Source organism: Lacerta agilis, chromosome 12 (genome assembly GCF_009819535.1).
Source record: "Lacerta agilis isolate rLacAgi1 chromosome 12, rLacAgi1.pri, whole genome shotgun sequence".
In the NCBI taxonomy this organism is placed as follows: Eukaryota; Metazoa; Chordata; class Lepidosauria; order Squamata; family Lacertidae; genus Lacerta; species Lacerta agilis.
In genome coordinates, this window is record NC_046323.1 from 46,655,748 (window position 1) to 46,678,655 (window position 22,908).

Below are 22,908 nucleotides of genomic sequence, written 5' to 3' on the forward strand. Positions count from 1 at the left end.
AAACCAAAAGATGGAGGCTGCAATCCTTACAAGGGAGAAATCCCATCAAATTCAGTGGCACTTCTTAGTAAACCTGGGCTGTAGTTTTATGCGTCTGATTTCCCTCCTGGCCTTTCTTTGCCACAGGGTCAGAAGAGAAGTCATATCCCTGATTTCCCTTGATGCTCTTGAGTTCTGTCTCCTGTCTCTCTTGGCAGCATATGCTGTGATCAGCAATGTGTTTTTTAACTGGCACACCTCTCCCTTGAAGATGGATGCCACAGCCCCTGCTGGAACAGGTGGATGAGGGAACATTTACCTGTAAAATGGCAAGGCAGCCCAATGGATCTGGAGGCCATTTCTCTTTCTCGTTTTGCATGCAAATCCTGTTAAAGTCAAGAGATATAGGCCCACTCTACAAAGAAGGAGGACTATTAAGGCTTTAAATCCAAATCGGTGTCATCTTTATTGCTACTACTGTTCCACTTCAGGAATTTCTTTACTGCCTGCAGAGACTCTGTCACACAAAGAAATACGTCTTTATTGGGTCCTCACTAGGTCTTTGCCTTTTATATTTAGGGAAATGCATCCATTGTAAGCACTGTGTTTGTGGCAGTGGCGATGATAGGGCACTGGCGGAAACTGGGTTGCATTTCAAACTAAAGTAAGAAGCATGGTCCCCGATTCATAGTTACACGCAGACTTCCTAAGCAGTCTGTTTCCCCCATTCATTCACCTCAGCTTCCGTTTTGTGTATGTTCCTGGCACTTTTGTGGAAGTGAATGTGAAGGTGTCTGGATTGGGACAGTTTAAAGAAACATCTGAACAGCCGTGGCCTGACCCCCTTAGAAAGGGCATCGGTCGATTTCGCTGCTTCCTCTCGCTTTAGAGAACCATCATCCTCAAAGGACAAGCTCAGGAATGCATGTGGGCGCACAGGGATGAACAACAACACACCACACCATGCACACTTCCGCAGTTTGCATGTTTTGCGGAGAGGCATTTGTTGGCATAATCATAATTAATCCCGGGTTGGAAACCTGACTCTCTGGCATGACCAGTGGCCACGGAGAGACCAGTGGAGAGCCATAGGTTCCCCACTTTTGATATACTCTCTTAGGGAGACAGTTGTGGGTGTTGGGTTCTTGACAAATAATTTGTGATCCAAAGGAACAAAGCCTTTTTTTGGGAGGGGGGGGACAACCCTGTATTTTCTTTCCTCTTTCTCAGCTCATGGCCCTTAAAGTGAGAGCAGCAGAGCTCTGCTGGGTTGTATTGAAGCATTCTGAGGATTGCCGTATCCGTTGGATAACACAGCTCTTGGACTGGGAAAGATTCCACGACCGTGACCTATGACACATATGAAAATAAAATGCTTTCCAAAAAGAAAGTCAGTCCAAAATCCACCTCCTCTTATCTTTGCAGTACAAAGTGGAGTGGGGCCGCTGATATATTTTACTTATTTTCCAAGCTCATTCATGCAGTGTAGGTTAAGAGCATTACAAGGAAAGGATGTCTCTGATAAATGAAATTCAAGTTATCAGAGGTGGTAGCTACAGCTCCGTCCAGTGCTTGCTTACTCGTTTTGCTATTCTCAGAGACAAAAATGTGTGATGTTTGCATGGCTGTTACTGGATTATTTAGAGCATAGTAAGAGTTCTGATGGATCAAGCGGAAGTCCCCTCTAGCCTAGCATCCTGTTCCAACAGTGGCAATTTAAATACTGGGGAAATATAAATTCCTTGCACCAACAAGCTGTCTTCAAGAATAGCATCTGGAACCACAGGTGAATGACAACTCTGCAAATTATTCTGCTATAACACAGCTGCTTTGAAAGGCCTGCAGTCTGAGTTCCTTTCCTATGGCCAAAATAGCATCAATTGTATTGTCTGAAGTTTGAGAACAGATTGTCCGCTGCTTCACATGACAAACCCCTGCGCCCTCAATGGTTTTATAGTGGAAATCTCTGAAAACTGATGACCAGCTGAGCTTGTGTGCTCGTGATATTCAGAGAACTGAATGTCCTACCATACGGGTATTGGTTTTTATATGTAATACATCCAGTGGTTATATTTGTTCCATTTTTTTTAAAAGGCTTAATTGGATTTTAATTTAACCTAAGTGGATGTGCTTTAGTGGAGCACATTTATAATGGACATCAGTGTTAGAACCTGAGATATGAAAGCTAGGAGCTAAATGACACCTTATACCTAGTTTATGGGCACAACAACAGAATGTCTAGGCGTGCTTTTTTATAACAAGATTACAAAGTTGAAAATGAATGAACTGCAGCTAAAATAATATGTTCATTTTTCACATGGTCTATTCCTTTTCTTGCCTGCCCGCCCCCTAATATTCTTCAGAGAATCTCTTCTCCAGTCTTCAGAGAGTAGCTGGAAGTGGGGAGAAAGAAAAAGGTGGTCCTTTCCTTCCACTCTGCAGTTTTAATCTGAAATCTTAGGTGCAGTACTGTGCTCCGAGCTCAGAATCCACTTGCGCCAATGAAATGCCCTGTCGCAAAATGCGCCTAGAACAGTGGGAGTTTCGAACGCTGGTGGACATTCAGATTGGGGTTTTGGTAGCACCCTTCACCAGAGTTAGTGACAACTGTCCGGCATGATGCTTAAATCAGGATAGAGAAGGATGGAGAGAGTTTGCACAAGGGAGAGGAGAGACATGGAGGGGGCACACGATTCTGCAGCCTGTTGCACTCCCGGAATCAGGAAGCGGGGAGGGTGTGGCCCTCCAGATGTTAGGGACTCCAGCAGGACTCCTCTAATGTCCTTAAACTGTTAGACATTTAATGAGAAGGTTTAACTGGTAGACCCTACCCACCCTGTTTCCATTTCATTTTAACCCGTGATCAAATTGAGCCACAGCTGTTTAATTAAAGCAAAAGGGGAAAGGAAAAAAGAAGTGTTTATGTGCATTGCAGTTGGGAACAATTTGCTCACTGCTGTTTTACAAACCAAACCAAAAGATTCTTGCTGGGATTTTAGTAGCTTGTGTAACGTGCCAAAATCATCGTTAAGTGGAGGCCTGTGGAGCGGTAGAAAACATGCCTGTCAATGAACTTGATAGAGATGGAAGTTGATTCCTAGCCAGAGGTGTAGGAAGCCGCTCGGGCACCCGGAGTGGCAAACATGACGTGCACCCGGGGGTGGGGCATCACTATGTACTGTGCATGTGCAGTGTCGCATGTAGTGACAGTGCTCATGCGTGCTACGTAGCGGGTTGCTGCCACCACTCCAGCACTGTACGGACGGTGCCAGGATCCTCTGCTCGCGGCTGCTGGAGTGGTGCCTGGAGTGGTGCCACCGTACGGCACTGGAGTGGTGCCACAGGCAAACCACATGCCTTGTCACCCCCGGAGACATGGCACCAGGAGCGCACTGCCTCCACCGCTCCCCCGTTGCTATGCCCCTGTTCCTAGCTACCTCTCCATACATAGATACTTGAGCTGTTGGCTTTAGCAGAAGCCGCTCCAAACACTGTGGTGCGTTAAAGGTCGTTGGGTGTGCATAAGGCACCACCAGAAATATCTGGAAATTTCAGCCACTGAATGGGATCCGTAGCGGAAAGCATGTTGCGGTGCTCACTTGATCTCCTGACAGCTGAGTCGCTGTTGCTTGCTGGGAAGGAGACAGGGAGGGGAAAGGGGAAGGGCATGTTACTGCAGTGTAAACACGCCAGCAGGAGTGCCAGATTGGATTCGCCATTGCATTTGCACTGTTGCACTCTCTTTTGTAAGTGGCAGCAACTTAGCTGTCCGGAGGGCAGCTGAGTGTTGCCACTCCACCATCCAAGTGTTTTGTTCCTGAATGGGAGGTTTTAAAATTGTGAATTTTGACCAGACTTGATTTAAATATATATACCGGTATATGTGTGTGTGTGTGTGTGTGTGTATGTGTGTATGTGTATACACACACACACACACACACACACACATACAGAAAGACTCATTCTTGCTGGTGTAATCTTTTTTTTTTTTTTTAAAGAATTTTATTAAATTTTCCAATAATAAAAGCTGGTGTAATCTTAACATTTACAACCAGATGAAGATTTCATTTTTGGAATAATAAGTTTTTACAGTTATATCAAAAATTACTGATTTGGTTATACTATTAGAAATACATAGACTGATAAAAAAATTGTAAAATTATTGTGAAGTTTAATAAGTTTATATTTGGACAACTTTTCTGCTGTGCTTTATTGGAAGGCAAAAAATAATAATTTCCTTAATAACAATTAAAACAATAACATTATAGCATATGTATCCATGCTTTTTAACTGATGTGGTTAAACAATTAAAAAAAAACCTTAGACTGAGTTTTAGCACACATGAAGCTATTTTTAAAAAGACATCTGAAGGCAGCCCTGTTTAGGGAAGCTTTTAAATATTTAATGCTGTATTGTTTTAACATTTGATTGGGAGCCGCCCAGAGTGGCTGGGAAACTCAGCCAGATGGGTGGGGTACAAATAATAAATTAACAACAAGAACAAGAACAACAACAACAACAACAACAATAATTAATAATATAAACAAATCCGAATTTCCTGATGAATAACCTTTGGACTAAAATATAACTTAAATAGAAAACTATCTTTAGAAAGATTTTTCTTCCAAAAGCATTTTATTTTAAAATTCTGATTTAAAAAAACCCATCTGATTTAAAAATAATAATCATATTTATTTATTTATTTATTTATTAAAACATTGATTTTGATCCACCCTGCCTCTGGTCCAGCCTGGCCGCTCTGAGTCTACATTCAATGTTATCATCTCTGATCTTCTACTTACTTGTCTTGGGCTCAATGTTTGTTACAATAGCATGCTATTGTTTTCTCTTGGTACGTCTTAGGGCTAGGATGGCTGTGTCCTTGGGACACTGCACCATCGCACTAATAAATGCTGTTGGGAAATGAAAACACCAATAAGGGCGCTAATTACCAAAGTGTGGAAGTTGCTGGCGCTGTGTCTCTATGTCTCCCATGCACATATGAACCTGTGCAGCAACAGTAACAACAACAACGACAAAATCAGACTTCCACGAAACATTTGTAGATGTGGGAATTCCCTAGGGATGGGGAAATGTATTTCAGACTTCAGTACAAGGATAGTTGAAGCAATACCTTTATTAAGAATCCGCCAAAAATCACAAAGTAATGTGCAGGGTTTTGATTATATAATTCTAAGCTGCTTTTGTGGCTGGAGGCCATGTTAAAGCCCTGTAATGATGGGTTGTGAAACACTGGACGGCAGATCCCTGGTTGTCTTTTCCCTCCAGTTCTTAGGTTCTCTCTCTGGATGGCTAAATCTGACATGGCTCCAAAGCAGATGATAAAGTACCTGTAGACATTGTTCCTCCAAGGCACTAAACTTGCTCCCTAGGCAACAAGTTCAGGAGAAGTCACTGGGATTTCCTTTGATGTAAATTGTTTAGTTGTGAGGATGTTAAGGACTGTGGGTCTCTGAATCATGAGGAAGAGGCGCCAGTCTTTCACTTGGGTGCCACCACGGCAGATATCTCAATCCAGCTGCAAGCTACATCTGCAGAGTCGAGAAGTTGATCTGCTGAAATGTAATAGCAGGTGGTGCCACGAACGTTCCACTCCTTGTTACATATCTCTTTGTAGCTCCTCCTGAATTGTAGCCATTCTGCTGATTTCAAAAACTTCCCGCCATATCCTCCCTGAATCCAAAAGGTGCGTCCTCCCTTTTTAGTCTTCAATAGAGAGTAACCTTGCTTCCTGTTTACTCGCTTACACAATGGTTTACCGGATCCTGACTATCTTTGTTTGCCTTTTAGTCTAAGATTACCAGATTTTTAAAAAATGAATCTGGGGACACTGTTCAGCTTCAATGGATTTTGTATGGGGACTGATTTGTAAATCCAGGGACTGTCCCCGGGGAACGGGGACGTCTGGTAACCTTATTTTAGTCTCCTCACCCCATGCTCCCTCTGGTCATCTTGGTTGTACAGTATTTCCCCTCTTATTTGGATTCTAGCTTGGTCTAAAGCAGTGATGGCCAAACTTGGCCCTCCAGCTGTTTTGGGACTACAATTCCCATCATCCCTGACCACTGGTCCTGTTAGCTAGGGATGATGGGAGTTGTAGTCCCAAAACAGCTGGAGGGCCAAGTTTGGCCATCACTGGTCTAAAGCTTTAATGCTATGCAGTGCTTTTCTTCAAGAGAAATAAGGTAGGTGCAGGATCTCACCATGGAGTTGTTACACTAAAGTCGCCGCTTACCTCGTTCTGTTAGATTCAGGCAGATGGCTAGGGCAGCTCGGAAGGGCCCTCACATAAACATGCACACTTGCAATGGTAGAAGACTGGCTGGAAAGCTTGAAGCAGCTGCCGCTACACAGGAGACGGATTGAAGAAAAGGAAATGTGAATTGGCCCTGCCCCGTAGCTTGACCAGTTGTGGCTAGGAGCTAGGTGGAGTCATAGATCTACAGTGGTGCCTCGCAAGACGAAATTAATTTGTTCTGTGAGTGCTATCGTATAGCGTAAATTTCGTCTTGCGAAGCATGGTCGGAGGAAGCGCGGCTTTACGGAAAAAAACAACAACCTCAAAACGTTTTCGTTTTGCGAGTCACGGCCATAGGAAACTTCGTCTTGCGAAGCACCCTTTCGCTAGCGAATGCCTTTCGTCTAGCGAGTTTTTCATCTAGCGAGGCATTCGTCTAGCGAGGTACCACTGTAAAAAAAAGTGTGGACTCACACGTACTGGCCAGCTTCTGTTTTGACTTGAAATGTTCGTTTTAGGCTTCTCATAAGTATGTAAAGGCAAGAAGCGGGATGGGGGGAGTGCCGGCCCTCAATGGCACCCACCTGAGAGGTGCTGCGCTCTGGCCCGCTCCAGCTGCAAAAAAATTACTGATCCTGTGGACCACTGCATTGCTCTGATCTCCCAAAGCATCAGTTGGGACTTACAGGGTGCATTTCTAAGAAGTTATTGGCCTTTACAAAAGCATTTGGGCTGCCACCTTCTTTGCTCAGCTCTCTACACATCAGTCGGTGTTCATTTGAGCATCTGGGTTGGTGCCTGTTGCCTCCGTTGCATGTGTTTCTTGGCTTTCAGCTTTTACAGATTTATGAATACCCACTTGATTACAGGTGAAATTCGAAAAATTAGAATATTGTGGAAAGGTTAATTTCTTTCAGTAATTCAACTTAAAAGGTGAAACTAATATATGAGATAGACTCATGACATGCAAAGCGAGATATGTCAAGCCTTTATTTGTTATAATTGTGACGATTATGGCGTACAGCTGATGAGAACCCCAAATTAACAATTTCAACTTTGAGGTTTTCATCAGCTGTGTGCCATAATCATCACAATTATAACAAACAAAGGCTTGACATATCTTGCTTTGCATGTCCTGAGTCTATCTCATATATTAAACTCCAGTAGCTAATGAAAACAATTGCTTACATAAATGGACTTTTCCACGATATTCTAATTTTTCAAGTTTCATCTGTATTTAAGGTGGATGTACAAGAGCATAGTCATGTTCAAAGCTATTATACTTCAAACAAAGTCCATTTTAAAAAATCAGCCAAGCGTGTGTGCTGTCCCAACCCCCAACAAAGGGCTGGCCAAGGGGATGCAAAATTGTGTGTAATCAAAGTCAGGTACAACAAAATGTTGAGGGCAATTTAAACTCCATTTGTTGTAATTAGATTGACAACAGCATTTGCTAAGTGCCTTCCATTCTAGGCCTAATTCGATTTGGAGTAAGGTCAAAATGCAGAAGTAGGCTGCTGGATCGGATTTTAATTTTAATTTTATCTTCTAATCTGAAAAAAACAACTAGTTTTTCCTTTATTGAAAATGGTGGAAATGTTCCTGTTGGTGGAACAGTCCCTTCTACTTCTAAGCTATTGCTAAGATTTTCATGGTAGAAATTCAATGAATGAATGGGGGGAAATGGATAGCGAGCTTAGATAAATCTTTCACCGCTTGTGTTATGCCAGCTATAGGGGAAAGCTTAGACATTTAATTTAACCAGATCAGGCAAATGGGAGGAGGCTGAATGAAGAAGAGAGGAACTGGTGATGTGTGGCCAGAATGGGCAAATGTTGCCACTTCCTTGAGGGGAGTCCACAGATAGTTGGTGATGCTGTGGCTGTTTTCAAAGCTGCCTTTCTCTGCATATGTTGAAATTCCATGCGGTTCAAAACCAGGGGCTGTGTTCTTCCACGAAACCTTCACAACTTAGGAGCATAACATTTGGCGAAGCCACACAAGAGTCATGGTTTTCTAAATGCACACAGTGCTCTCTCTCTCTCTCTCTCTCTCTCTCTCTCTCTCTCCATCTCTCCATCCTCCAGTCAGGTGAGCAAAAGGTGTTAAGCCTGGGAAGGGGCATAGCCTGGAGGATGGTCCCAGGGGCCATAGAGAGAGTCCCGAAGTGCTGCCTTCATCTTCCAGGATCCTCTTATTGCACAAGTGGTTTTCATTCCACCTCCAGGAATGTGATGGTAGCAGCAGGACCTGCCAAGCCCTTCCTTTAATTATCCCCCCCCCCCAATTTTAGCATCCTGGTCTTGTGGGGTCAACATAACCAATAGTGTCCCTGTAGTGGCCACCCATTGATTGAGACCTTTCCTCCATGAGTGCTCTCTGGATGTCGCCAGGACTGGTGGGGGACAAAGGAATTGCCAGGAATGGTGGGGAATACTGCATTTTATCTTCTCCATATTGCTAGTGTTTTTTCATTTTGCTGCCGGATTGTGAATTGCTACGAGCTGTCCTATAAGAATAGCAGCAGTTAATTGTATTATCCATGAATAAATGTATTTTTTTAATGTGTGTGTGTATGTGTTTGTGCACACACACACACACACAGGCTTCTGAATTCTGACTGAGACAGGAATAGACACATGGCTCTTCCCAAACTCCAGACCTACAATCTGCCCTCACTGCATGGATGTCTTGTCTACTAACAAGATAACACATTTTATTCCAAACCTCCCACTTACCTTACGTATTTGTAGACGCTCTCCCCCCCCCCCCGGCTTTGGACAATTGAGTGCTTCCCCCAAAGTGTGTTTCTCTTTAATGCATCTTTCCAAAGTTAACAAGGGTAGGCTGGAGGGTTCTCGTAATCAAATCTGAATTGTCTGAAGCGTGCCTGGCTTGCAGCCTTTGAGCATCAGATGAAACTGTTGTCTGTGTTCTCCTGGGTTACCTTGTGTTCCCTGAGATCTCTCTGGTTGCTTTGCTCTGGGAATTGACAGCACACCCAGACACCGGTCCCCATCTGTTGCGGCTGCATCGCTCGCTGGACCTGAAACATTTCAATTTTGCTTCCTTTTCCCTGGGAATATTTATTATTGTTAAGTGCATTTCTATGGATATTTCAACCCAAGGTGCAGGATTTTACAGAGCTGTAAGTAATGGATTTGTGTGAGTCATCGGTGTTTTTCCTGAGGCTGTAGAAGAAGCAGATAAACTGTGCCTGTTAAAGGGAAACTGTGTCTATCAGTGCAAGACCAAGGCTGGGAGGAAGGGGAGAGAAATTTGTTTAGCCAAATAGAAATAGTCCTTGTGTATTTTACTGAGTGGATGTGTTTTGTCTGTTCTGCGTGTATAAACTGACACAGCAACGCTTTCCCCCTGTTTACAACTAAATGAAAGGTTGTGGATCATGTTCTCCTTCCAGGGTGGTTTTTTCAACCACAACTTTTTTCTCCTTAGCAATTTGCAGAGAAAGATTAGATATTCCAGGGAAATATTCAGTGGAGTACATGGGGTGTGGGTGAGAATTTGCTGAATGCATGTTTAACCATCTGTTCTATGTACCCTGCAGTGTCTGTATTCTGCTTGTCTGGTAGAAGCAATCTCAGCTTCCTAACACACACACACACGTACGTATGTATGTATGTATATATGTATGCATGTATGTATGTATGTATACATGCATGTATCTTGGCTTAGTTGGAAGTTCATTAGTTGCAAACATTGCTGTTGATGGTCATTTTTTTAAAATAATAATAATATAGATATATTTTTCCAGTTTGAGATCTAATGAAAACATTAGCTTTTATAAAGATTCACAGTTCGGGCAACTTTCGGTTTGTGTCAGACCTGTAAACCACAGGCACATAAATCTCAAAGCACTCAAATCCTGCAAACAGAAGCTTATGTTGCAGCAGCAAAGCCAAACCTATTGCCCCTGGCTTCAAAGAACTCATTGATACAATTCGTGCCGTGTGAAAATGGGCTTCCTTTGAGCTGCCCTTTGAGCTAATCAGAAGGCATCGGACAAATCAAAGGTAGACGTCCCCCCATGTATCACATAATCAGCTTGTCAGATTGTTTGATGGAGGTGATTTCTTCCTCAAATTAAAGCATTTCAGCACAGTTTTTGTGCAGAAGCCACGGGCGCTTGATGCGTCTTCGTGCGTTGCTTCCTTTCTGCCATGACTCAAGGCAACTGCTGAAGTTCTGGCAGGTGGGCGATGCCAGGTGGGCCTCCTCTCTTCCCTCCCTTCCTCACCTGGCGGTTAAGATTGTGCTTGATTTCTGGGGTGGTTGGCAGAGTCAGGGCAGCTGTGGAAGTTGAGGGGAGCGGTTGATCTCCGTGTCCGGCCATTAAAGGTAAAGGGACCCCTGACCATAATGTCCAGTCGTGTCCGACTCTGGGGTTGCGGCGCTCATCCCGCGTTACTGGCCGAGGGAGCCAGTGTACAGGTTCTGGGTCATGTGACCAGCATGACAAAGCCGCTTCTGGTCAACCACAGCAGCGCACGGAAATGCCGTTAACCTTCCTGCCGGAGCGGTACCTATTTATCTACTTGCACTTTTGACGTGTTTTCGAACTGCTAAGTGGGCATTAGGCCCTGGCAAATATGTGGACTGGACAAAGGTGGTTGGCAGAATCAAGGCAGCTGTTCTACCTCTAGCAGGTGGGCAAAGCAAGGCCCATTTTTACCTTGCCTTCAGCCTATGGGTTGCTTCTACACTTAACCGTCACTTCCAGATGACTGTGAGCGGTTTGCAGGGATGTTTGATTGCACCTGCTGTTTACTGAGCATTCTTTCTGATCTGATTGCAGGACGATTAGACAGCGTTGGTTATTTAATGATTATTCATTATGATTTGGTTTTGGGAGCCTAGATGGCATTGCACCAAGCAAGCATTACTCTGCATTTTCCAGCACATTTTCCCATCTCTTTCCTTATTGCAAAAAATGTTTGATATTTGAAAGAAGCGAGTTTTGTTGCGCGAGACCTCCAAAGCCACTTTAACAGTGCAATGTGAGTATGTGATTGAGTCCCACCCGAAAGCAGTGGCGGCCTGGAAATGGCCCCAGCGCAAACAGGGCATTGTTATTTCTTCCGTTAGTAGGAAGAGGAATTAAAATGCAGGTTCCATGCAGCATTTGAGTTATATTTTTTTAAATTATGCATTAAATTTATATACCATCTTTCATCCGTAGATCTCAAGGCGGTTCACAGCATACAAATACAAAAGAAAAACACAAAATACATAATGGAAGCAAGAACGAGCACAAAACAAAGCAATAACCTTCCCCCATAAACACATTTAAAATGATATAGGATGTTAGCCAAAAGCCTGGTTGAAGTGTCATACAGCTATAATATCTGTTAGTACCTTGCCCTGTGAGTGAGATCCTTCTGTAACGTCCACACAGAAAATAAGTTGCATTCAGCCAAGATATTTTCTAAAACTAATTGAAAACCACCTTTCACCTGTTCTACCCCTGTGTTATGACTTCCTGTTGATCCAAGTTGTGGGGAAAGTGAAGAACAGTCTCTGATTTGCCTTTTGAATAGCCTTTCTCGAATGAACCAGTGTCAGTTTCTTTTCCTGTGGTGGTGGGAGAAGGTTTTAGTTATCGATTTCCTCTTGTATTTCCTTTCTTGAAACAAACAAACACTGAAATAATGCTAAAGGGGGGGGGGAAGCAAGGAAATTATGTATATTTTCTGGAGAAGATTTTAATTTTTTTTTTGCCTGATACACATTCTGTGTTCTGCAAACAACAGAAAATAGAAACAACAACATCAAAATTAGGCCTAGGGAATATATTGATACATCGTCCAGGACTGGTATGAGGAGCCGACCACGATGTTGATTTCACTCAGTCAAAAGTTCCTTCCTCCAGCGGGCACTGCTAGCAGAGGCGGTATATCGCTGAGTGAAACCAACATCCCACTCTGCCCTCATACGATGCAAAGGAAGAAACAAGCTATATTGGCGTTATATCACCAAACCGCAATGTTGGGCTGGCGATACACCACAATGTTGAAAAGCTGGTGTTACGCAGCCCTAATCAAAATGTTATAAACTATTGTGAAAGTATGAAGCAGAGCTGGAGCAGAATAAAATTATACTAAAATGAGAATAATATATAATAATAATAATAATAAACATTTCTATGGAGACATTGGAAAGTCTTTGCAACAAAAACCATAAATTCTCTCTGAGCATGGCAGAGAACTGTCATGTGCAAGAGTTATATACAAGATGGTTCATAACACCCGTTGCAATAAAGAGAATAAATTAGAACTATTCAAATAATGTTGAAAATGTCAGAAGCAAAACCAGATAACTTCAACGTATCTGTTAAGAATGCCCCATAGCAAGAAGATATGATTAATAATATTATTAAAAATATATTAAAATATGCAATTCTTCTATATCCTCATTTTTTTCATCACTTAAATTATATGGAGAGTTTTGGAAGACCTCATGCAGGGCTAGCATCTTAAATATCTACTGTGGCTAGAGTACTCCGTGTAAAATACTCGAGATTTCAAACACCTTCTGGAAAAGATTGGAACGTGCACTTCTGTTAAAATTAACTTGTATTAAAATTAGTGAAATCTGGGGGCACATTTAGGGAAATCGGTAATTAAAATTGGTAATTAAAGCTCCCCCCCCCCCCCCCGTGCAAGAATGGAAAATGAGAGTCAAGCAGTTTTGAGAAGTAAATCCCAACACTATTCCCTCGCCTTGGAGAATCCAGACCAGGCATAGGCAAACTCAGCCCTGACTACTGGTCCTGTTAGCTAGGAATGATGGGAGTTGTAGTCCCAAAACATCTGGAGGGCTGGGTTTGCCTATGCCTGATCCAGACTGATAGGGTAGGCAGAGTTTGCAAAGCAGAAGCCTCAAATTTAACGGCATACGAGCAACGTAAAAGCCTTAACAGTGTTTTTCCCAGCCCTGCTGAGCAGTCTGGCGCTGCAGTTGTGTTTTACCACACACGAAACAATAATAAATAAGGTTGTTTGTCTTTGTGGTGGTGTAATGGTAGGGTATCATATACATAGCTGTCAACCTTTCCCCTTTTTTTGCTGGAAATTCCCTTATTATAGCATTGGGAAACAGCAGGGAGGGTTGACAAGCTATGATTCATATAAAACACCGGAATGTAGAAGGCTAACAAAAATGTTGTTTTATAACCTTGGGGCGGTGGGGAGGGTGGGGGGAAATGGTACATTTTGTCCCACGTCCTGTGTGGAGTCAAAAAGGGACTTGCTTTTCCCTGGTGGTCTTCATTGCTTTGGTCTGTTCACTTTGAAGGCCAGCGTGCCATTTCAAAGCAACATGTGCTAAGCAGCTTTTCTAATTTTCTGCTATACTGCCAGATATCATCAAGAGGAGCATGCAGGACATTCCCAGGTGATCCTCCATTTATATATTGGCCTGGCTCAGACCTGCTTAACTTCTGAAACTGAGCCACACCAGGCCCTTTCAGCACATTGTATGCTCATTTGTGTTTGGTCAGAGCACTTTATAATACATTGAAACCTTGGTTTAAGAACAGCTTAGTTTATGAACAACTTGGATTAAGAACGCCGCAAACCCGGAAGTAGGTGTTTTGGTTTGTGAACTTTGCCTTGGAATAAGAACATGTTCCGCTTCCTGTTGAGTGTGTTCCATTTGTAAATTAAGTCCCCCACTGCTATGGGAAAGCATGCCTTCGTTTAAGAACGCTTTGGTTTAAGGACAGACTTCCGGAACGGATTAAGTTCGTAAACCAAGGTACCACTGTATGTTTAACAATACCTAAGAGGATCCTGTTGCTCTCATGTCCTGCCTGTAGGCTTCCCATGTGAATCTGGATGGCCACTGTAAGAACAAGATGCTGACCTGATCCTGCAGGACTCCTCTTAAGAATGCCAAGGCACACAGTAGAACGGAAAAGCCGACTTCGTTGCTTATACTCTTGTTTGCCGTTTCTAATCTTCAAGGATTTGCATCTGACCTTTAGCAAAGCATGCCTGTCAAAGAGTAGGTCCCCTGCAAGGAGCTCAGCCTTGCAAGACCGGAAGAGTAGCCCTGTATATGTTTACTCAGAGTAAGTCCTGTTGAGTTTAAGGGCTCAATCCTAAGAAGTGGGTATTAGGCTGCAGTCCTACATGGGAGCAAGCCCTATTAAATTCAGCGGGAATTGCCCACAAGATAAAATTTTGAAAGTGGTTTGCATAGAGGTAATAAAAATACATTTAATAAAATCTCTGAATGAAAGCAAGATAAAAAACACCAAAATTATCAGAGATAAAACTGAGCAGGATTAGAAGGGCAGGGAAAGCTTGGGTAAGCATTTAAGTTTGTAACTTAATTCTAACATGCATTTTAAGTGATGCGGGTGGCACTGTGGGTTAAACCACAGAGCCTAGGGCTTGCCGATCAGAAGGTCGGTGGTTTGAATCCCCGTGGCAGGGTGAGCTCCCGTTGCTTGGTCCCTGCTCCTACCTACCTAGCAGTTCGAAAGCACGTCAAAGTGCAAGTAGATAAATAGGTACCACTCTGGCAGGAAGGTAAACGGCGTTTCCGTGCGCTGCTCTGGTTCACCAAAAGCGGCTTAGTCATGCTAGCCACATGACCCGGAAGCTGTACGCTGACTCTCTCAGCCAGTAAAGCGAGATGAGCGCCGCAACCCCAGAGTTGTCCATGACTGGACCTAACGGTCAGGGCTCCCTTTACCTTTAACATGCATTTTGTGTCTTTAGACAGTCTTCTTTCATATAATCATAGAGTTGGAAGGGACCCTGAGGATCATCTAGCCCAGCCATCTGCAGTGCAGGAATATGCAGCTGTCCCTTACGGGGATCGAACCTGCAACCTTGGCCTTATCAGCACCACACTCTAACCAACTGAACTATCCTAGCATGCTTATCCTAGAATGTCTTTCTGTACTTTGTATTGTGTAATTAGAGGTGGTATGTGTACATTAGTGTTATTTCCATAATCTATGAAGTAGGTCCATGTTCCAGTAAATTGTCCCCAGTCATTTGTTCCTTGGGGAGATAGATTAGATTAGAAAGACAATTCAGAAGGGGAGGTTGTTTGCTTTGAAATCCAAGCTAACGCCCACCCTCAGATGCTGGAGCCAAGCAGTGAGAATGGAGTTGGCTTCCTCCATCTTGTTCCACTTGCAGTTTTACCAGGAGCATCTGGTTGGAAACAGGCTGTTAGTAGTGGAGAAACCGTAATCTGTTCCAGCACAGGCAGTTATTATAATTTTATAATACAACAGGCTGTTAACTGTGAGAGGAGGGGGCATCAAAGGCCTAGATTTGATGTTCCAATGTTTGAGGCAAGAGTATTGGCAATCCCCATAGATTTTGTTTGTAGGCCATCAAAGGGTTTGGGTTTCTGGTTTGGGCTGTGTCCTCATATATGCCGGCTGGTTACGGTGATAAACAACTCTGGCCAAATGGGTAGAAAGCTAAATAGACATTTTAAGGAAGAAAACAACCATGCAATGCAGTCGAAGAAGAAGAGGAGGAGGAGGAGTTTGGATTTGATATCCCGCTTTTCACTACCCAAAGGAGTCTCAAAGCGGCTAACATTCTCCTTTCCCTTCCTCCCCCACAACAAACACTCTGTGAGGTGAGTGGGGCTGAGAGACTTCAAAGAAGTGTGACTAGCTCAAGGTCACCCAGCAGCTGCATGTGGAGGAGTGGAGACACAAACCTGGTTCACCGCTCTTATCCACTACACCACACTGGCTCTCAGTGGCTCTCACCACATAGCCTCTTCAGGGAAGTTTTTAGTGTTTGATGTTGTATTGTTCTTTAGAATAGAATAGAATAATAATTTATTGGCCAAGTACATTTTTCAATATACTTGGAATTTGCTTTGGCTACATTACAATGTAAAATACATTATACAAACAATAGTAATTTACAGAGCAAGAGCCGAGGCTGCCCTTTTCGGCGCCTCTTAAGCTGTGTTGGTGAGTGTAGGCCTGCCTCCTAGGCCCGATGGAGTTGGCCGGAGGAGGGAGCGGTCTTCCCAGACACTCACAGTAGCAGCAGCAGCAGTGTTTTGTTCTTTTGTTTGGAGCTGCCCAGGGTGGCTGGAGCAGCCCAGTGAGATGGGTGGCATATACATAAATATTACTACTACTACTACTACTGCATTAAAGCCAGCAATAAAACCCAAAATAATAATCGGCAAGAAACTATGTAATCACTTAAAACAATATAGTAGATTTTAAAAGCCACAGAAAATAAAATGGTCTTAACCTGGCACTGAAAAGAATATAATGTTGGCCCCCGTCTTCCTTCCTTCTGGAGGGTATTCATCAAGGCGGCTCTCTCTTGTGTAAATGCATAACACAACTCATCTACAGATGGGGAAAGAACCTCATTTGAAGATCTAAATGCATGGAGAAGGTTGATATAGGAGGGGGCAGTGCTAGTCTCCTTGGGGAGAGGATTCTGCAGTAGAGGTGCCCTCACTATAAAGGTCCTGCTCCATTCTTAAAACTTACTGCATTTTTTTTTTTTGTGGGACGATAGTTGAAAAGAGCATTCATTCCTGATCCTCATTTCCTCATTTCACTTTTTCATCTCTGTCATGGTGGGACTGATAAAATTACTTGACAGGATTGCCGGTCGAATGACATACCTTCCAGGAAGACTGATGAATAAACATACTTTGTTATCTGTCTCCATTTCCCTGAATATAAGCATATGAGCTCTTTTCTACCAGATGAATTTGTTTATTTTTCTTAGCCATTGTCAGAACCAGATGCCTCAAACTTCAGAGTTTGGATCGGCATTTAATCTTGCGAGGTCAGCCTTGCTCAGTTTCCCTGAGCAAACAAATACGGCCATGTTTTCTATTGATTTTTAGAGATAGGTCATCTTTGTAATGAATCAAAGCTGCCATCCTTCATAAGATGTCATACTTGTTCCTTGATGTAGTCAACAATGCAGCTCTGTGCATTGTAGCCTGAATCATGGTTATTGACTTGGAGTGTGAGGCTGGCAAATGATCTTCTGTCTTGGGGTGGGACTGTAGCCCAGTGGCCAAGCTCATACTTTGTATGCAGGACATCCCAGTTTCAATCCCCTGATAGCTCTAGCCCAGTGGTTCCCTATTTGTGGTCTGTGGACCCATCCAGATGGTCCGTGGCACTATTAACATAACGAAAACTACCATAGCGATGTAACAAATTTCAAAAGTAGGGGGTCTACGGCTTGGCTTTTGAAAAACGGGATCTACAGAATTTAGCTAATTGTGAAACACTGCCCTAGTTTAAAGGATCAGGTAGCAGGGATGAGAATACTCCTCTATCATAGAGTTTGTCTTCTACTCACTCACCTTCCTGAGCAAACACCGAGCATCTTGGGGCTTTGGAATGTGGACTCGAAGTGTGTGATCTCACAACACTGAGCATTGCTGTGGACATCTAACGAGACCAGCTTAAGGTTTGAGCCCATGCTGCAAACTTACCTTTGTTGAGTCCCTTCCTCAGCCAAGTGCCTTTCAGCGGTCTCTCTTCTATGCAAGTGGGGTTCCTCCTATCTGGGTGTGCATCTTGAAGCTGCCATTTTCACTTCCACCAGTGCCTCAGAGTTTCAGTACATCAACTGCCTGGGACTGATAAAAGCACCAGCATACATATTTCAAAGCAGAGACCCAGGGACAGTTGTTTACAACAGGCCTTGCCAGGGTACTGAGACCCTGGTAGCTGCCCAGGAATTCTGTGAGTTTTCTCTGGGTCTGAAAATCAAAGAAATGCAATGCAGTTGTGACTTGCCAATTTACTTCCGCCAACTCCTGAACATCTCATTTTAGCTGCATAACATGAAATATGTTTTGATAAGAACAGGTTGTGTCTCCAGAACAGTCTGGTACAAAAAAAATGTATTCACAGTTTTGTCTTTTTAAATTCAGTTTCATCTGCCTCCATCTTAACAAAGCTTGACACTAATCGTGGACAGACTCTAGAAGTGAAGCAGTGTAGCACCCGCCCCCCACATGCTGAGATGCACAAAGAATATAGATCTGGAAATATTAGAGCTCTTTGTGGACTCGTGAGTTTTCCCACCATAATTGTGGGTGGAGAAAAGGGATGAGTACAGGTAGGAAGGACAACACATCATTTCACCAAATTTCTCCAAGGGGAGTAGAAATTCTCTAATTGTTTTCTGGGGTGGGGCTCACCATTAACTGTGAGAACAGCACAGCTATTTTTTGTTTTCCTAAGTTTAGAGTTTTTGTTGTTATTGCTGCCACTGCCATGGCACGTGGCAGCAACATCAACTCTGGCCACCATTTTGCATCTCCCACATTGCCCAGATCTACCATCTTTCCACAGCATTGGAGGGAAGGTGGGGGATGGCAGCCATCTCACACACACCGAAAAAAGATGGAGAATATCCTGGGGAAATTCTGCAAAGTGGAAGGGTAAAAAAAAAGAAAATTCTCAGGCATTTTCTCAGAAAAATTGACCCTATTGGGTCCACATAGACTTTCTATTTCTCTTTTAAATTCCTAAGTCTTCAATTTCATTTATTTTACTTAATTTTATCCATATTAGTATTTGTTGTATTTAATGGAGTATGCTGATTTTTTACCATATAGTAAATTACATCTCATTAGTTGTTATGAGAATGGGTAGAAGTCATCACTGTGGCTGAACATCCATCATGTCCCTGTGTTTCTCTCGCTCACCTCACTTGCTTATCTGCGAAAAACATGGACAGTTAACATTTTGACTATAGTGCAGTGGTCTCTTATGCTTTGTATAGTACTAGGAACACACTGAAGGTTTTGAGTGCATGGTAAATGTTGTTCTGCTGAATAATCTTGAGCAGCAATGACCCTTCCACCAACCTCAGCTGCCAATCTCTGTGAAACAATGGAAATGACAGTGCCTTCCCCATATGTAGAGTTGTTGTGAAGATGAAACAAATCAAGGATTCGAAAGATGTTTGCGAATCAAAAGCACTGGGTAAACAATTGATAATAACGGTAATCTTCAGGCTTTAATATCCTTGCGTGCCAGCTGATCTCTTTGCTCATGAGAATTAGTCATGGCTATTAACCAAAAAGAATGCACAGAGCAAGCAGGAAGAACAGCTGTTTCCCTAACTGATGAGAGATGGAAGGGTGGCCTTCACTCTGCTTGCGCCTTTGAGATTTTGTACGTTTTTACATTATTTGGACAACGGCATAGAACAAAATTTAAAGGCAGAACTGATCGCCACTGTGGCACCACATTTGTGCAGTGCCTTCAACTTCCTGGTCCAGAGCAGGCTTCTGTCAGGGACCAGGAGTCGCCTTCAGGTGATGGAAGACTCCAAAACAGAAAGGGAAGGGCACATGTGACACACCCTGGAAGTGTTGCCACTCTGTGACGCATGTGTCCCCCTGGCCAGAGGATGTGGCACTGCCATCTTCAGACTCGGGAAACTCCATGGAGGACAAGGGCGCAGCCGGAGACTCCTGCACTCCACCATAGTAGGAGACCAATGGAGAGGGCTATGCCTCTGTGTCTTTTGGTTTGGGCAGAACTCTCAATTTGGAAGCAGCTGTGCACACAGGGCTACATAGGGCTGGAGCTCAGTTTGTGCCCTGCAGGGGCAACGTAGAGGTTTTGGGTACCTCAAGGCCTGCATTCAGTCTGAGACTTTCTCTACCTAGTGTTGCTTCTGTCTGCCTAGTACCCAGCCTGTGTTCTGCCTTGCCTGAGCACAGAGCATGACAGTTTGCAAGATGCTCTGTGCCTAGCATGACTCACTAGAACGAAACCTTATGGTCTGTGGTTTTCTAGAGGGCAGAGCAGTTTAGTTCAGTTGCTAACATGGCGCTTGGATGCAAAGGTGGGTTCTGTCTACTTTCTTTGTGTGCTAGACACTTCACCGATCGAATGGGTACAGGGATTTTCAGTGATATTAAAATACAGTCATAACAACAGGGCATGGGCTGCAGCCATCTTGCTGAATCATAGACTAGTTGGAAGGGGGCCTGGGGGCCCCCTAGTCCAACCCCCTGCAATGCAGGAATATATTGCTCAATGTGGGGCTCGAACCAGCAACCTTGAGATTAAGAGTCTGGACCCTGCCTGGATGAGAGACGTCATGGGGACCCCATGCATTCAGCCGTGAGTTCCATGGGAGAAAGGTGGGGTTTAAATCCAATAAATGATGAATTTAGGGGTTAGTCACAAGGTCTGCAATGCCTTAGCTCCCAGACTGTTCACTGATCTGAACACAGGAATGTACAATGCAAGCCTAAGCATGTCTACTCAAAAGTAAGTTCCACTGTGTTCAATGCAGCAATAATCCCAGGAAAGTAGAAACAAACGGATTGTGCTTTTGAGCAGAATTTTCATAACTGCGCAGGAAACACAAAAAGATTCAGGCATCTTTTTTCATTATCTCCTATTGAAAAGCAGTACAAAAAAAATCCTGTTCTATTTATCCTGTAGGTGTCCATCTGCTGTTTGTGACGAATGTTCTATCCGTAACAGGAGGACTTCATAATTCTGAGTGCAAAGAATTACAAAAAGTTAAGAACCTCAAGTCCCACCAGTCACAATAGAATTACATTGTACAATGTAAAGATTTAGAAACATGGCAGCGTTATAAATCCTTTTAATATAGACCTTGGGGCCAGTTTCTTTCCAGAAATGAAAGCAAAGTGTATAAATAGAGGAAGCTGGTAATAGCATAGACAAATCCATACAGTTTTTATGTGCAGCCTACTTGCACAAACAATAACTTTCTCGACGAAACTGGCTGGGGCAACCCAGTCAGGTGGACAGGGTATAAGTAAATTATTATAATTATTATTCACAAAAACCAAATCAGATTTTTTTAAAATAGCACTTTCAAAAGGCCTAGCTCAGCCATTCTCTTGTTGTAGTTCTTCCTCTGTTTGCTTCCTGAATGATCAGAGATTGATGAAGGCTGCATTGCTTACTGGCTTGTGTGAATGTACTGTTCTGCATCTGTTACCACCCACTCTCTTGGAGTCACGTTGAAAGCCAGCCACCCCACTTCTGGCAACTGACAATTTAGCTTGTCACTCTTTCAAGAGAAAACACACACACACATGCCCTTGGTGAAGTGTGCAGAATGTCAAAGCCAAGAGAACGTTTGAGCATTGAAGTAAATAATCGCTATAAACCAGAAGAAACAAATGGGTTTTCATAAACTCTGATTCTGCATTTTAACCTGCAGATACCTGTCTGTGGCCTTCACTATGTGTTATTCAAATATGGTGGGCAAAGCTTATACGTATATCAAGTTGCTTTTGCTCATACTCAGTTTTGAGGGGAGCTCTATGGTTTGGTGTCTAAGGAGCTGGGCACGGGAGACTGGGTTGGTGGGGACCCACATCTCCAAGCTTTTCTCTCTTTGTACGAGGCAATCTCTGGAACCTCATGGCTCTTGAAGCTTCAGCTTTGAAATCTGGTATGAGAGAGCAGGAGAGTTGGGACTGTCATGAGTGGCTAACCTCCCCCCCACCCCCCGCACCAAGCCACAACTTTGCCTGTGGATCCTCCCCAAGGCAAAATAGTTTTCATAGGACATTTGTAGGTTTCATAGGGCATTTGTAGGTTTCATAGGGCATTTGTGTTTGGAATTGATGCTTCCCTTTTTTGGAAATGTTGGAAAATATGCCCTTTTCTAGGTACCCCTGGTGCTTTCCAGATTTGGGGCTTAAGATATAAAAGGCCAATGGATCACCTAATTTAGGTTAGTCTGAGATGCCAAGAATTTGAGATTAGCATTACTGATTTATTCTTTTAAAACCATCCACATTCAGGTCCTTAAGCAAAAATAATCACTTGAAAGAAACCTGACTTCAATCCCTCTGATGCCTTCACTTGCCTGAATTGCTCTCTCTCTCTCTCTTTCTGCATCTCAATCAGCTCCAATAATTCCCCGTGAGTGACCATTATTTGTCACGAATTGAAGAGGTTACAGGTTGGAAAGTGTTCTTCAATAGGGGCCATAGCTCACTGGTAGAGCACATGTGAGTTATTGAGCACAGTGGGTTATTGAGAAGCAGATTAATCCAACAGAGAATGTGGCATTTAACAGGGAAAGGTTGCAGGGTAGAGGATAGAGCGTTGTACTTTGGCTGGGCACAAATCCTTTCCTGCACCTGAGAAAGGATCTGAACCCAGCCCTAGGAGGGGATTTGAACCTACGGTTCATGCAATGCTCTCTCCTCTTTGTCTGTGCTCATTCTCAGCACATGTTTGCTAAATAGCAACATACTAAAACAGCACATTGTTCAATAAGCACAAAAGTCCACCCGACAGTGAGCAAGCGGCCAGGGCAGGGATGTAATTACAGTTTATTTTCCTTAATTAAAGATGACTTGGGCATATTTGTCTCATAAGTGTAATTTTCTTCGCATCACTCAAAGCTGTCTGATCACCAGCGCAAATACCACCACCGCTACCCCGGCTTTTGTTAATTATTGCTAATTAATTTAACGAGAACATAGCTCCTGCTAATGGAAATATATTGAATGGTGCCACAAAGGGATCATCTCCTTTGAATTTAATTTGAAGTTATTGCACCGATTGCAATCTTCTGTTCTGAATGTCTTCTGCTTCCTGCAAGGTCTGAAGATTGCTAGTGGTGATATTATGCGTAACAAATGTTTGTGTTTTA

At 43.3% G+C, this 22,908-nt stretch overlaps 1 protein-coding gene across 3 annotated transcripts in view; it reads left to right on the forward strand.

The window, feature by feature from the left end:
* The window catches only part of PRKAG2 (protein kinase AMP-activated non-catalytic subunit gamma 2), a 177,204-nt gene that overhangs the window by 31,135 nt on the left and 123,161 nt on the right, over nt 1-22,908 (forward strand). The window contains exon 1 of one of the 3 annotated variants that reach the window (XM_033165489.1): nt 9,090-9,386. The exons of the other annotated variants lie outside the window; for them this stretch is intronic. Coding sequence (XP_033021380.1) covers nt 9,348-9,386 — 39 coding nt within the window. The 5' untranslated portion in view covers nt 9,090-9,347. Of the gene's footprint in view, nt 1-9,089; nt 9,387-22,908 lie in introns of those variants that run through there. 3 annotated transcript variants of the gene reach the window in all.